The sequence below is a fragment of the Salarias fasciatus genome, chromosome 20 (assembly GCF_902148845.1).
Source record: "Salarias fasciatus chromosome 20, fSalaFa1.1, whole genome shotgun sequence".
Classification (NCBI taxonomy): Eukaryota; Metazoa; Chordata; class Actinopteri; order Blenniiformes; family Blenniidae; genus Salarias; species Salarias fasciatus.
Window position 1 is genome coordinate 27,603,278 of NC_043764.1, and position 15,877 is coordinate 27,619,154.

At 44.6% G+C, this 15,877-nt stretch overlaps 2 protein-coding genes across 3 annotated transcripts in view; both read left to right on the top strand.

Moving 5' to 3' along the window:
• Positions 1-648: 648 nt before the first annotated feature.
• Positions 649-7,027, top strand: LOC115408256 (E3 ubiquitin/ISG15 ligase TRIM25). The gene is made up of 4 exons (XM_030118904.1): positions 649-1,444; positions 2,123-2,262; positions 5,270-5,437; positions 5,585-7,027. Exons 1-4 carry the CDS (start codon positions 812-814, stop codon positions 6,291-6,293), a joined length of 1,650 nt encoding a protein of 549 aa, XP_029974764.1. The 5' UTR covers positions 649-811; the 3' UTR covers positions 6,294-7,027.
• Positions 7,028-7,428: 401 nt separating this feature from the next.
• The window catches only part of chchd6a (coiled-coil-helix-coiled-coil-helix domain containing 6a), an 86,892-nt gene continuing 78,443 nt past the window's right edge, over positions 7,429-15,877 (top strand). For both annotated transcript variants that reach the window (XM_030118928.1, XM_030118929.1), the window contains exons 1-4: positions 7,429-7,615; positions 8,970-9,063; positions 9,494-9,599; positions 10,432-10,564. In XM_030118928.1, coding sequence (XP_029974788.1) covers positions 7,532-7,615; positions 8,970-9,063; positions 9,494-9,599; positions 10,432-10,564 — 417 coding nt within the window. In that variant the 5' untranslated portion in view covers positions 7,429-7,531. The remainder of the gene's footprint in view (positions 7,616-8,969; positions 9,064-9,493; positions 9,600-10,431; positions 10,565-15,877) is intronic.

A 15,877-nucleotide genomic window follows, 5' to 3' on the forward strand; every position in this document is an offset into this window, starting at 1 on the left:
AGATGCACAAGACAATGAATCACCAAAAAACAACACATGACACAATAAAACAATGCAAAACCACTCGCCATTGTTAATGTTTATGGCGTACTGTTCTCCGTGTGGATGTGTACATGATTTTACTACAAAACAAACAATAGCCCCCAAAGTGACCCAACATAAAAATGCATCATTTTCTGTGTTTCTGCCACCGAAAACCAGGGGTAGTCTAATCCCACGACATGAAATTCACTGCAATATATTCACTAAATGCTTCACGATAAGTATAACACCACAGAAAACCACTATTATGTAACGCACAAACAAACAAAGCGACTTGGACATGCAGCATGGCCCCAAATAACTGAAAAAGTTTCCAAATGAGCGATTCACCTGAAATTTTGAGGCATTAATACTTTTTGGAGCTGATTAACACTGAAACAAAAAAATTGTGATAACTTGTACTTGTGCAAGTCAGTTCAGCACATGCTACGATTCTACAGTGATTTTCAGTGACAGAGGTCTTTGTCTTGTTTGTCAGTGTGCTTTGAGAACTTTGCATATTTTTACCATCAACAGCAGCCATGCTGGTGCAAATTCCCGTCAGCACAGATGACTGGGCCTCCATGAAAGGAATGCTGTCTTGTGCACGTCTGTGGACGCGCCGCCTCCCGCTACTCCGGTTTGCTGTGTATATCACCTGCTGCCACTGCAGCCGAGTGAGAGCAGCGCACGAGAGGCAGCTGGATGACTGGACAGCTTTACAAAGAAGAAGCAGAACAAGAGAAATTGTGAAGAAGAGCAGAAGCTGTGTGTCTTGTCACCTCGCGACATGTCTTGGTCGACGTCAGAGGACCCGCTCACCCACGAGCTGAGCTGTCCCATCTGCCTCCAGCTCTACTCTGATCCGGTGGTTCTCCCCTGTGGACACAACTACTGCCGAGCTTGCATCTGCAGGAGCACCGACGCCACGGCGGCCAACAGCAACGTGCGTCCACGCTGCCCGGAGTGCCGCCGCGAGTATCAGGGTGTGGAATCCCTGCAGAGAAACTTCAAACTCCGTGGCATCATTCAGAGTTACCAAGCCGCCGCGTCGCAGCTGGGCCGACGGGCCAGCGATGGCGAGCCGGCCTCGGCGACGGGGAACCTGTGCGACCACTGCATTGACATCCAGACTCCCGCGGTGAAGACCTGCCTGAACTGCGACGTCTCGCTCTGCTTGAGGCACCTTCAGAAGCACCAAGAGAAGGAGACCTTCAGGTCCCACAGAGTGGTGGGGCCAGACGAGGAGCTGGGGGTCACTCGCTGCCTCGTCCACCGACGTCCCCTTGAGTACTTCTGCTCCAACGACATGACCTGCCTGTGTTCAGCGTGTTTCGTAGAGGGTCACCACAGGGACCATGACATTCTCACCTTAAGCGTGGCCGAGGAAGAGATGAGGCGAGCGCTGGAGAACTGCAACAAGGTAGTGTTCCAGTCACTGTGCTCAGTTGCTCCCCACCCGAACACTAACCGAGACTGACACTAACACAAACCAACCACAACAGACAATATGCACCAAAGGATAATGACGCGTGATAATATTTGGTAGCTTATAGTTCCAGATAACATTGAGAAAATGGATAAAAACTGAATTAAACTGGTTCCTGAAAGCAACGCAGGGTCAAACTGATGCACAAGTCAATGAAGCATGTCAAAATCTCAACAGGACCCGTTCAAATGAAAGAGAGTAAAGAAAAGCACATTGTGGATGAACAATATACCTAATGCTTAACAAACTTGAAACACCAGCTTTGAATAAAGTTACTGTGGGCTATCTGGCGCCCTGCCAATTTTCTTCAAAACATGCATTGACTGGTGGGAACAATCTCATCATGCTTCACAGATTGCATGAGAGATCTTAATCCCTGGTGGTTGATTCCAATCTTTGAATTTTAGTGCAGATTACAACTGCCAAATGTTGTCTTGAGAGGCTTTATTGGAGTGGAACACAACCCAAAGTCTCCCTGTGACTTTATTTCATTATATTCAGGCACATGAAAAAGGTTCAAGCATTGCAAGCTGACCAGAAGAGACTCTACGACGAATTCCTTCTGTGGTGAAGACACAAAAGATTGAAAGAATGCTGACTGGGTGTTCACAGGTGGTTTCCAGCAGGCTGCACCTGACAGAGAAGTTCCTGCAGAGAACGGCGGAGGAGCAGGGAGCCTCTGAGGCAGTCGGAGACAAGCTGGTCAACAGAGCCGTCATGCTCATGGACAGCATGGCGGCACTCGTGGACAGGTAACAATCTGCATGTGAGCGCTTCACCGCCTTTCAAATGGCAGGAAACGTTATTTTTTCAAGTGGTGCTCACACTTGTGCCTACCAGCTCACCAAGAACTCAACTCTTTGTAGAATTTAAGGAGATTTGAAACATTGTCCAATAAACGAGGTTCGGTCCAATCGATAAGGCTGTCTTCCAAAATCCCAAGTCATGGCTGGAGACGTACCAAACTGGCATCGATAAAATGGCAGCTATAAATAAGTACAAGGAACGTAGAGATTACAAAATGATGCCTGGATTATGTAAGATAATTGAATTGTATTTCTTAATTTAAATGGACATGCTCACATTAAGGGAGCTGGGTTGTATTGTAGTATGGGAACTGGTTCGGTGAGTCTTTAACTTTCATTTGTCTTTAGCAGGGTTTCTCAACAATGAAATCTCGTGTCATCACATTAATGGCAGGCTTTTGTAAAGGCTTGAAAAGCAGACTCATTAAGACAGTGACTGGTATAGATACAAATGAAAGTAAAAGCACAACACACCCATGTTTTACAATAACGTCTCGTCTGTCGGCATTTTTAGATTTCTGGTAAACCTTTTGTTTCGCAGTGTTATTGGTTCTTCCTATTCATTAAGAGAGTACTGCAATTCAGACGGCTGCAAACTGTTTAAACAAGCATTGTTTGATTAAAAGAACCCCGCTGCACTTTCTGTTTCATTGAATTTAAAGTGTGAAAGTGTGGGAACACACACAATGAAAAATGAAGACTTGCAGGACCGGAGAGATCTTAACAAGCGCTTTGCAGAGGTTGACAGGTTGAAGGTTTCATATCCCAGATCAGAGCTCTGTGGTACATCGCAAAGACGTGGCCGAGCCAGAAGCTACCATGCTAAGCTAACAACTACAGTCACTCATAAGTATTCGATTTGTATCAGAATCTCATGTATTCTAGCTAATATGTGAAACTTTGACCCGCCCTACGCATCCTCTGACTTGTTGATTCCTGCTGTATTCACTGGTCCTTCCGGACCAACTGCTGCTTTTAGACCTGACCGATTACCCTGTTGGAAGAACTCATGAGATGACGGTACACTACACCCTTGTTACGTGCGTCTCGTTTGTATCAGTGCTCAGCAGACTGAGACGTGCCAAGCGGCACAAACCGTGCCATGAAAATTACTACCAAAACATTGCACGGTCAGCAACATCTCGTAATGTTGATGCAGGATGCCATGCTGTTTATGACTGAATCTAACCCCGTGATCCAAATCTTACATCACACAGGCAGGCTCATTTATCCTGTGGGAATCGTTGCAACAGTTTTTAGCTGTCTGAAGTGGACCAGTTTTTGTTTTCTGGTGCTATGAAGCATCGATGTACTGCGAGTAAGGATTCCTTACACCAGGGACTGGATCCCACTGGGCTGGGGATGCCTTCACACTTCCACTTGGTTTGATTTGAATTCATGGAATGAATCATTTCAAGAGTGGCTCAAACTGGTGCGACAGATCATGCATCTTTATCAGCTGCTCATCTGGACAAACACCGAACAGGAATTTAAAAAGCACAAGAAAGAAAAGAATCAAGCTTATTTGTTGGCAAGGACAGAAAACGAAAATCCGCTCACTTCCCACACCTTCCAAAATAGCCACAAACCAACAAACAATTCAAACAATTTTCAACATAATCATCTTAATCAACCCTTCTCCTTGTCATTACTGCCAAGACATTTTCCTAACTTGTTTTTTGTGTTCCTGACCTTCCTCAAACCAGCTTAGTTTTTTTCTACTTGATTGCTAAATATCACTATCTTTGGTTCACTTCCTGTATCTGTCCTCCCAGGTAGTCTGGAGGTATTTCTTCCACTGTAGATGAACTGCACAAGCGTTCACCTGTAAGTGAACCTAGAACCATGTTTGTCCGCATACCAGAGTTTGTTTTGCACTGGCAGATGCAGACCGTCGGATCAGTCTGGTTCACCTGAAATGGGCCAAACAGCACTGGTGTGAATGATCTTCTGCATATCTGGAGTTATTATGCCTTCTGTCATCTCAAAACATCGTTCTCTGAACTCTGGCATCGTGGCAGATGTTAAAAACAGTCTATTATAGAACAGGTGACATTTGGTCCACAAAGATCCAACACGTCAGGGAATAGTATAAAATAATTGAACCCAAGAAAGACAAAATATGGTCGAGAACAAATTGAACTGAACTCACAAGACCAGACGGTTCGTACAAAACAGTCAGTAGACGGGAAAAACGGGCTGAAGACAACACTTTGCTTACATGCACACAGTGAGTGAAGAATCGTGACTCAGTTGACAGTAATCAAGGAGGTGGGATCAGCACGTAAGATCACACAGTGGGCGGGGAAGACTGGAAACCTGGAAGCAGCCATGAAGCTTTTGGAACACAAAATGACAGCAGTGCTCAGCCTTGGCACACCCAAAAACTTAATCTCACTTTATGTTTTCTTTATGTGTAACCTTTCTTGTAAGATACTTGTGTGTAGGGAAGCAAATCACCAAGATCTTCAACATCGATGCCATTCAAATCATTCACTCAGTTCCTCTTCATCCTTCATAGAGCGTAGATCTTCCACTGGGGCTTGTAGTCTGCCCCTATTCTGTTCAGGATCTTTTGCCTTAAGCCCTTTCTTCTTATGTGGGTTCCACCCAACAGTCCTCTTTGACCACGTGTCCATCTGGCCTCTTTGGTGTGTGGCGTCCATACCTCCTTTAATTTACTCTAGTGGGATAGTTTGTGTCTCTAAGACTTCTAGAGTTGCAGGATGTCGACTGCAGTGTTTTTGCTGAAACCGAAACTTACATTACCATTTCCATTGATGAACAGACTTCAGTTTATGAGCTGAGGAACAGGTGTACTCAATACCTTGTGATACTGAAACAGTTCTGTCTGTTGTGTTCTCTACTGGACAAAGTACTAGACTAAACAAGAGATGCTGGTCAAAGCAGGAGGACAAAACAAGTCAGCAAAACTTTTGTTTGATATGTTCAGATACAAGGAGCGTCTGAGCGTGCTGTTGGAGGAGGAGCGAGGGCAGCGCAGGAAGAGCTGGCAGCTCGGAGTGACGACGCTGGAGGAGCAACAGCAGCAGCTGATGGAGGCCCACAGGAGCGTTGAAGAGACCCTGAACGAGACAGACACCAGCGCCTTCATTCAGAGGTACGAAAAAAAAAAAACGCATCTAAGTAATCCATGAAATCTTTTCCTTTATTTTGTTGTATTTCTACTTTGCTGTCACATTAATTGCCCCACAGGGACACAAATAAACACTGAACTATGAGCTGATGACCCTCTTTGTGTGTCCAGGTTCATGCAGATCGAACAAAAGCTGAGAGAGGTCGTCACAGCCACCATTCCCTCCTCGGTCCCCTCCAAGGCTCCGGTCAACACCAAACGTCTCCAGGCGGGCCTCAAAACCCAAGACTTCCGCTCAGAAATGACCCGCCTGGTGGAATCTCTTCACATCCTCCTCAACCCCCTGGAGCTCACCTTCAACGTCTCCACCGCCCACCCGTCGCTGCTGGTGTCCAACGACCGGCGCACCATCAAGTACAGCTCGGTCAAGCAGATGCACGCCGAGAACTCGGAGCGGTTCACGAGCGCGCCCCAGGTCCTGTGCAGCCAGAGCTTCCAGAGCGGCGGGCACGTGTGGGTGGTGGAAGTGGGGCCCCAGACCATGTGGTCGCTGGGCGTGTGCTACAAGAGCATCCCCCGCCGCGGCGACCACAGCCGTCTGGGCCACAACTGTGTGTCCTGGAGGATTCAGTGGAAAAACGGCAAGCTGACGGTGTGCCAGTCCTCCTGCAACGTGGCCCTGGGGGAGGTAACCAGTCAGCCCACCAAGATCGAGGTGGCGCTGGACTATGAAGGCGGGACGCTGGCGTTCCACAGCGTCAAAGGGCGCAGGGAACACCTCCACACTTTCAGGGCCGTGTTCAAGGAGCCTGTGTACCCTGTGTTCAGTATTCATTCAAACACACCGGAGTCCTGGATCACACTGCACAGTGGCGTTTAAACACTCATTTCTATTACTGATTGAATTTACTTTTTACTTTTGTATTTACCTTATTTTTATGCCTTTAAAATCATAATTTTGTTTACCTGTGCTAATTATACCTAATAATCCAACCATTGAACCTTTCTCTGACCAGGTTGTGCATCACAGGATTTATTTAAACTATGAATGGTGAATTGAAGGAAATATTAGACTGCAGGAAAGGGCTGTTACTCTCAATGATTGTTGAAATGGATGTTATTTTTGTAGTATTAATAGGGTTTAGCCCATATAACAAACATCTGGTCAAAGTTGGTGCACCTTGTTGATGCATTAATCTCAAAAATTTAAATATACTTCAAATTCTAGTGTCTATTTCTAGTCTAAGCTAGCAACTCACATTTTTGTTTTGGAAATAACTGCAGAAATGGTGAAATATGTATAATTTTTCTTGGTTTGCAAGAGATTTTATTGCATAATTCCACACAAGGGCAGATATTTAAACTGGCATTCAAGTCTTGCAATCTTCAATTCAGAAATATTTATACAGCGTCAAAGAAAGGGTTAATTTCTGGGCTATGATCTGCTGGCTGAAAAGAGCCAAAGTCAAATTATAACTTGTGACTCTTTAAATGAAACTTTTATCATGCTTCTATTTGAACATCAAAATATCCTGTCGATGGTGGGTGTTTTTTCTTCTTCTGTGTACTGTAGATGTACGAACACTACAAATAAACTTCCATTATTACTGTTAGGCTCTGGCCGTCTATGTAAATGTGTGTGTGTGTGTGTGTGTGTGTGTGTGTGTGTGTGTGTGTGTGTGTGTGTGTGTGTGTGTGGGGGGGGGGGGGGGGGGGGGGGGGGGGGGGGGGGGGGTGTGGTGTGGTGTGGTGTGGTTTGTTTTTTGGCTCAGGCGGTTCATTCATTTGAGGCTGCCTGACTCCCGGATTGCCAGGTTTGTTGAAAAATCCGTAAAAACAAACAGCACTTCTTCTCGAACTCACTGCAGGTTTCAAACTATTTTATCAAATTTTTCAGTAATAATGAAATATAAATTGTCTTTAAATGATCAGTTATTAGGACATAAGTCAGTTGTGTTTACACACGCACGTTGAAAGGGGGACGTTTTAAGAAGCATCTGGCAACCCGAGTCTAATCTGTCACATTGTGTCATTGGGCAGGACACTAACATTATTTCATGTTTGTGAGATTATTGTCCACACGTTCCCCCCAAACACTGCCACTTCTCATCAGGAGACATGGGCTCGGGAGAGAGCACGACCAGGAAGGTATCTTTCGGTGTGGATGATGAGGACAGAGTCAGGATTCTCCGCGGAGTCAAGGTAATGCTAATTTAGCTTAGCGTTTGATAAGCCCTGCTAACTTTGATGTCACGCCCCTAGCCTCCTGGGTGTTGTTTGTACACCACATATGGGGTTGTCGGCGTATTCCCGGTTCGTTTAAGGTTAGATAGAGCATTTGCTGATGTGAGAGAGGATGCGGACGGATGCAGGGGCGAGGACAGGTTGATGAAGGAGCCGCAGCAAGCGCCCCTGTCTTCACACCAAACTCCAGTCAGAAACATACGGAAACGCAAACACGTCCTGTATTATGAAGAAAAAAAGTTAATGTGGCTAATACTTGACTACATTAATTAACCAACACAGACTTTGGATAGTTTCGGCTGGCATCCCATTCAACAATAAGTAACATATTTCAATAAAAAGACACATTTATCTTCTGCTTTGTGGCGTCTGCTAGCATGGTTAGCTATGATGCGCTCAACTTGCAAACGACAAATAAACTCAGATTTCAACTTTAATAATTGTTGAATTAAGAATGTCAGTCGACCGGAGGATGCCCCGTCAATGAAAGGACTGATCTGTTTGAATGCTGCAACGACGTTAAAAGTAGTTGTAGCTGAGAATAGTAGTAGTCTTTAAATGTGTTAATTTCAAACGGGGTTTGGTGGCTACTGACAGTGCTGCCTTCCCGAGCTGTGGTGCGTGTCGGATTTTTGAGTGATAATATGATTCAAGTGTATTCAATATTTATTGTATGTCTATAAAAAGCCAATGTGTATCAGGCACTTCTTACTGATACATTGCCTACATTTGATATGTTGTGGGCCAACAACATAAAAAGACTGTAGTACCACACGTTTCGGCGTTTATAACGAGCTCTAGGCAACAATTGTTGCAACTATAGGTCTTTTCCTACATCACTTGAAAGCACCACGAGACCTACAAACGCAAGCTGTCAAATTTTGACATCAAAACAGGAGTTTGTTGTTCTCTTACTAATGTATAACGAATATAATCGACACTTTATAATCTCCAGTAAACTTAAAAGTTAACTTACAAAAGAAGGAAACTAACAAAGAGTTTTCAGTTAAATTCTTTGCTTTTGCAGTTGTGGTTTGTGGTGCCAGCTGTGAGTCATAGAAACAATGAGTCAGTGAAGGCTGCCTGTGTGTGTGTGTGTGTGTGTGTGTGTGTGTGTGTGTGTGTGTGTGTGTGTGTTGTTTAACTCTTTGTTTGAACACATTTTTGCAGCCTTGTGTTTCCCCTGAGGCCAACTTACTGTTCTGCTCTTAAGCATAAAAATGAAGGACTTATGAAGGAAAGTGTTTTCCAGCTGAATCCAGTCCAGTCCCCATCTTTACTTTTCTAATGTTTACTTCTTGTTTGTGAACAGCTGTCGGAGGATGTTCTTCAGAGGATGCGAGGAGTAGCCAACATCGCTCCAGAACGCACATCATCACCAACCTCCAGCCCTCGGAAAGACACAGGTAACACACACACACACACACAGGCGTTTTGCATCTTCTATTATTCATGGTTTTTCACATGAACACTCAGATTGTTGCTTTCATGCATCACTTATACACTTGCTATTCACGGCAGTTTTCTTTCTTTTTTTTTTTTTGTAAAATTGATGTCTAAGTTATTTTTCATTCCGTTTTGGCTTCTCTAATTGAATAATTTTGACTTTTCACTTAAGTAGTGTGTACGGTGTAGCATTTCCGCCATGTTTCCACGTGTGGTTGCAATTGTGTTTCCAGCCTTTATGTTCCAATGTCCCAACATGTCTGAGATATTTTGGACTTTTTTGTGACATGTGACACAGTTTCCCAGCTTCACTGGAATTTGGGTTGTGTGTACACACACTCTACCTGCTCGCTACATGAGTTTCCCCTGTTGTTTTCTCTCCTGACTCAGGGACGTCTCACTCAGGATCTCCACCGCGGAAGAGTCCGCAGCACCGAGCCCCCCCGACGCCCCCACCCGGGAAACCCTCCTCCCAGGCCAAGGAAGAACAGAAGAGGTGGGCCAAACTTCCTTTATGTTGAATTTGTTGCATTTTCTGTACTAACTGTTTGCTTTTTCTAAAATGGAGACATTTCCATCACACTTTACACTTCAATACAGCAAAGAGAAACTCTGAAGTTTAGCTTTACAGGTTATTTGGCTCTGCTTTACTGAGATGGGCTGTGTGCCTCTAAATTAAAATAAGTTTGACTTAGAACTGATAGAATCACCGTCATGTCATAAAATCAGCTTCGGACTGCTTCACGTGCTTTATCGTCATGTTCTTACTCTGTTTGCTTTAATCTCAATGCAAATGGATGTTTTTGGATTACTTACACTCCCTGTATGAAAACACCTGAAGGCAGGTGAATCTGTTTGTGGAAGCTCCAAATCTTCTCCCCAAGTGGATTTGAAGAACTTTTTACACTCTATTACACGGCTTTATGAAACTTTATCACTCTCTAAAGTAGAAATGTATCACACACTGTTGTGTTAGGAATATGAAGCCATTGAGGAGAGTTTAATTTCTCCATCACGTGTGTCTGAGTGGAGGACGGCCTCCAAAAATATATATCTTGACAAATGACATTTTCTTTTTCTTTTCTGCGATAATTCTCAAATTAATGAGTCTTCATTTTATTGCATAAAGATTTCACAACGCCACAGCATCACTTCCGGTGAAAGCAGAGCTTTCCATTGAATCTGTGTAATTCAGCCTTGTGTGAAACGCAGCACAATGCTGCCACCGTGTGGCTCAGGCTGGTTAAAGCATTTTGTCCATTTTGAGGACTCCTGGAAAGTATGAGCTGCAGTAGGATGAATGATGAATGTTTTCTGGTGTGTTTCAGGTACGAGCGGCAGCAGACGATGCTGAAGGAGGAGATGGCCAAGGCGGCCCAGAGAGAGCAGGAGGAGGCGGCCAAAGCCGCGAGCCGGGAGCGGCTGCACGCCCGCCAGGAGGCTCAGAAGGTCAAACAGCTGGTGGGTGAATCATGCAAACGCTCAGACGGCTCAGTGACGTGCTCGAATGAAATGCTGACTCCTCTATTTCTAAAAGATGAAAATACTAGCAGTATCATTAATGCACGAAGTGGCATCAGGTCAGCACCAGGACTGGGGATAAAAAGAGCTTTTTCACATATAAAGATGGTTGGAGGTTCATGACTGACTGCTGTCAGTAATCTGCAACCTTTACAACCGAAAGAGCTGTTTTCATAATCTTCCACCAAATACAATTTATCTGGAGCCACAAAACATGCTGATTATTTTATTTTATTAATTTCTTTATAAATTAGAACTACAACACCCCGTTTTACACGGAACTATACAGTAGGAAGATTTAGGTTGCAGTCATATGTTATTGGTATAAATTAGTTCTGTTTTATAATATATTTTTCTCTTTAGACATTTTTTATTCTTAGAGATTTTTTCCTTTTTTTTCTCACTTTGATTTTTTGATTTTAGTACTTTCATGCATCTTTACTGTGTGTGTTTTCTGTTCGTAGTTTGATCAGTTTTAGACCTGTTCGCAAGTTTGTTTCTTCTCTCCTCCTTTTTTCTCATTTCCTGTTTTCTTTCGCCCCTGTTGTTTCCTTTCTTTTTTTCATTTTCCTTTTTTCTTTTCCTGTTAGAATTTGTTGTGACGATTTTAATAGTTTCAGTTTGATCATTTTTACAGTTTATTTTTCCCCCAATTATTAATATTTTAGTAATTTTTTTTCAGGTAGTGCATCCTTTTTTGAGCAATTCCAGCTTTTTGCTCTGTTTTATGTTATTGAGCTGTATTTATTCTAGATTAGATCGTTTTTGTAAATCAGTGTGGAGTGCAAATCAAGTGTTTATAGAAAAACCGTGAGATTCAGATGAACAGGAGAGACCTCTCTGCTTTAGGGACAGTGCGGCTGTCAGAGGTTGCTGGTGCGATACTTTACTGGATGCCTCTGGCTCGTGAGCACGGTGAACACAGCTCAGTGCAGAAGCCACGCTGCACGCTGCAGCTCTGTTTCAGTTGAAAGTCCCGCTGCTCTGATGGCTCGGGCTCCATGGTGCCTCTGGAAGCAGCAGCTTCCACATCTGGAGAGGCGTATGCAGAGGTTCCGGACCCTCCAGCCTCAGCTGCGGGCGCCGCTGACCTGCGGGGGGAGCTGTTGCAGTCTGCACGCGGCGCCCGGACGCCTCTTGACTCCCGGTCCGGCGCTTCTGACTGAACACTTTGAGGTTTTTACAGGAATACAAGCGATAAAGCCGAGTCAAAGCGGATTAACTTGAGTGTCTCTCAGTCGAGGGGAGGAGATAAGTTTATGTAGGGTCAGGTCACGATTCCGTCTGCTGAGCTTTCCTGCACCTGAATCACACATTGGAGCGTTTTTGCGTAAATTGGTTCTCGGGAATGCGTTTGTAATTTCCATGGTGATCCTCACTCCTCCTCCTCCTCTTTTCACCTATCACATCCCTGTTCTTCCTCCTGCTGGTTTCTTTCTCTCCTCACTCTGTCCCCCACCGTCTTTCTCACACTCTCTCTCTCTCTCTTATCCCAGCCCATCGCTCCCTCCAGTCCGTCCCCACTTTGGGAGGTGTGTTATCGGAGGAGTGCAAAGCAGTAAATTGCACCCTGAGAGCCTCCAGGAGAGATAGGAGCTGGGGAGGGGAGAGCTTGTTGCCCATTTCACGTGACTCCTCCTCCTCCTCCTCCTCCTCCTCCTCCTCCTCCTCCCCCTCGCCATATGTAGAGACGCGCTGTAACGCCGGCCTTATCTCCACTCCAGCATGCTCCCACCGCTAATGGGAAGCTGCTGGAGGGACGTCGTGAGCAGAATGACCGGCCGGGCTGTAAAAGACCTCCCGACGCTCGGGGCTCCCAGTAATTGCCGCCCCCTCCCGCCCTGTGCTCTGAATACATATATGCATATACACATCAATTGCAGATGGATTTACTCACATTTTGAGCGGGAATGAGATTTCCTTCCCCCTGTGGCGGAATCAGAGGGCCATGATCACCCGTCATCTCCGGCTCTTTGTGGTCTGCAGCCACAGAATCACTGGATAGCCAAACAAATTAGAGGGCTGTTGTGAGCGTGTTTCACAGCTGTGTGACACCTACATAACCAGGGCTGCGCACCACGTTTCTATTCTTCAGAATAGGGACACTGTTCTAATGTACAGCCTCGTCTCCACTCGCATGTGTCACATGTGTCTCGTTTGCATTCGTTAAAGTATCAGATCTTTGCTTTGAAGCATTCTTCGTTTAATCTACGTCTCATTTTAGTTGGGTTCAGTTTTTTTTTTTTTATTTCTCAATCTTGTGCATATTAGTTATATTTTTTTCATGGTCATTTGTGCTACAGTAGATTCCCAATGGAAACTGAAGGTGCAGCAAAAGTTGATGTGTCCCCAATGTAGTCCAGTAGTGACCGCTGCTTTTTGCTTTGATCAAATTCAAACCAATCCTAATGAATAGAGATCTTCTGCTGGTCATTTTCATTAACTTTTAACTCTTGTATTCGGCACATCCCACTTCTTAACAGGTGCTTTTGTAACGGCGTTGAGTGAATGAAAGCCGGATGACACAAGCACAGCTCGACTTCACATTCATGGTTTTTTAGAGTCAACGTCTCAGAGTAGATTAATCATCACTTAAATGACTCACCACTCAGCCCAGGCGCAACACCTGCGTCATGCACTTTTTCAATGGCCTGTTGTCCGGTTATTGCCTTTACCACACATGTGGAGCAGGAGGGATCCGACGCAGACCCAGAAACAGAATATCCAGTCTGTCTACTTGGTTTATTTGAAGAAAGCAAAAGATCTACAGCCTGTGTCGAACTAAAACAACCAAATATCCAAACCCTAAAAAAAAAAAAAAAAAAAAAACTTATATTACATAGCTTGCCAAAAATTAGTGTAAATAGCTCCTACAGCAAGAATTCCAATTGTTTCACCTGTTCTGGAGCACCGGTGGCGGGGATACAGAGTCAGCCAGGTGCTGTGGTCCCAACCGGCTTACATTTGGCAGGTGGCCCGTTTTAATTCCACCAGAGAAAGTTTAAAGACGTGACAGTGATGCAATATCGCAGAGAGAAGATCGGAGAGAGGGGGGAAAAAAAGGATGAGGAAGACTGAACACACGAGAAGATGAGAAATGGGAGCTGACAGCTGATTAAGCATTTACTAAGTAATTGGGAGCAAGAAGGATGTGAGGATGAAAAAGAAGTGACTGAACATTTTGTGAAGGGTTAGGATGAGGAATGAAGAGAAGGCGAGGATGAATGGGAGTGAAAGAGGAGATGACACACGTTTCCTGTGGAACTGAAGTGAAGGGAATGAACCGGGCGGCTGAAGAAGGCGCTCTTCACAAGCCATTCAGCGTTTCCTGGAGGAGCAGGAGGAGGAGGGGCGGCACGGGAGGGAAGGAGCCACTGTTTGGAAGAGTCGCTTGTTCCCTTAACAGAACGAAATGCCGAATACAGAGGGTGGCTCATACAAACGGCAGAGCAAGATGGCTAAACATTTAGCTCAACGAGAGGGGGGGATAGGAGGAGTTGATCAAATACAGGATCTGAAGGAGGAGATCAATCAAGAATGACTGTCGGAGACAGAGGAATGAAGTAGGGTTGGTTTTGAAGATGAAAATGATAACAGTGAAAACAAGCTGTTGTTCTTTTTCAATAATGAAACTGCACGCATGCAGGAAACAATACACGATAGCATTAGCAATGAAAGTACACAGACATTCATACAAACCAACGAGTGACTTTTAACTGCTGTTCCCGGAGACTCTCAAATATTAAAACTTCCAGGTTCCAGGAGAGTATAGTCTGGGAGTCATGATTTTTGAAAAGTTCCGCCTTTCCACAATGACTATTTTCCATTTTCACTTGAAAACTTTGCAATCTGAACAGAACCTTGATGTTAACTTTCTTTTTCCTGTTCACATAAGATTTTTTTAGTATGAGAAATTAAATTGAAATATAGAGATATAAAGTCCTTCCATCCACCTTCTATACTGCTTTATCCTCTGCGGGATCACCTGGCGCTTCAGCCGATACCAACCAACCGTGGGTACAGCCGGCACGGTTCTCTAGTCGATCACATTAAAAATCTAGTACTATGTGAAAAGATGGAATTGAATTGGACAGTCTCCTCCTATTTCTTCAGATGATAATGAGCATTTCTATATATTTCTGCACAGTATTCACTCGGAATTGGAGGCGTACGCCCATCCATCCATCCTTATACCACCTCTCTGACTGCAGATTTTTGTCATAAATAACAGAAAACCCACACAGGCTCAGGGTAATCATGCAAACCCTGTGCAGAACAGGACTTGTTGCACACTATGCTTTAAACAAATTTGCACAACCAGTAAGGATTATTTTAATCTGATGCCCAAGAGATGATTAAAGAAGATGGATGGGGTAGAATTCTTTTGATGTGTGCACTTTCACTTTTCCGATTTCTGCAATCTGAACCTGCAACATAAAAAGGTTTGGTGGCTTTCTCAAGGTCGCTTTGAAATTTGTATCAAAAGCAGAACCTAAAACCTAAAACGAGATCCCAAACGTGGAGTTGGACTGAAGATGCGAGGAAGCGGCGCCGCAGGTGACTCAGTGCTTCCTGTCTTTGTGTGTGGGTGCAGCTCTGAGTCACAAGTCAGACAGAGACGTGTGGCGTCTGCTCCTCAGTCTGTCACTCCCTCGCTCGTTTCCTCCCGTCTTTTGTCTTCTTCCCGGTGAACTGCCTGATCCCTCCGTTCCTCCGGCCCCCCTTTCGTCAGCCCTCAGCCGCGGCCCTCACCCGTTGCACTGCGCTCCATGAATAGCCTTTGTTAACGGAAAATCTTCTGCAGATTAATTTCAGAATGAGTGAGGGGACCGGGAGAATGGGAAGAAAGGACGGCAGTAGAACTAAAGGGCTAGAAGGGATTTTCTCTTTTCCTAATGTATTAATGGCCTTTCGGAGCCTGTTGAAAGCAAAAAGAGGTTATAAGTCACATTAGCATATGGTGAATTTCTCTCTCTGTCTCTGTGCTCCCGCAGAACAATTAGGGAGCCTATTTTATTAGCTGCCCTTTAACTTCCTCTGATGGAGCTTCGGCTTATACAAAATGCCATCCGTGCCTTCCTCATTCTTCGAACACGCCTTTGAAACACGTGTGAATCAGCTGCGTCTTAGTTGGGTTTAATGTATCAGAGCAGGGGAGATATCAGCTGGTGAGCGCTACATAGTGGTGTTTTTTAATGTTCATTTACTGTTTTTTATTTTTTTAATGTGCTGATTGTGGATTCAAACTCATAT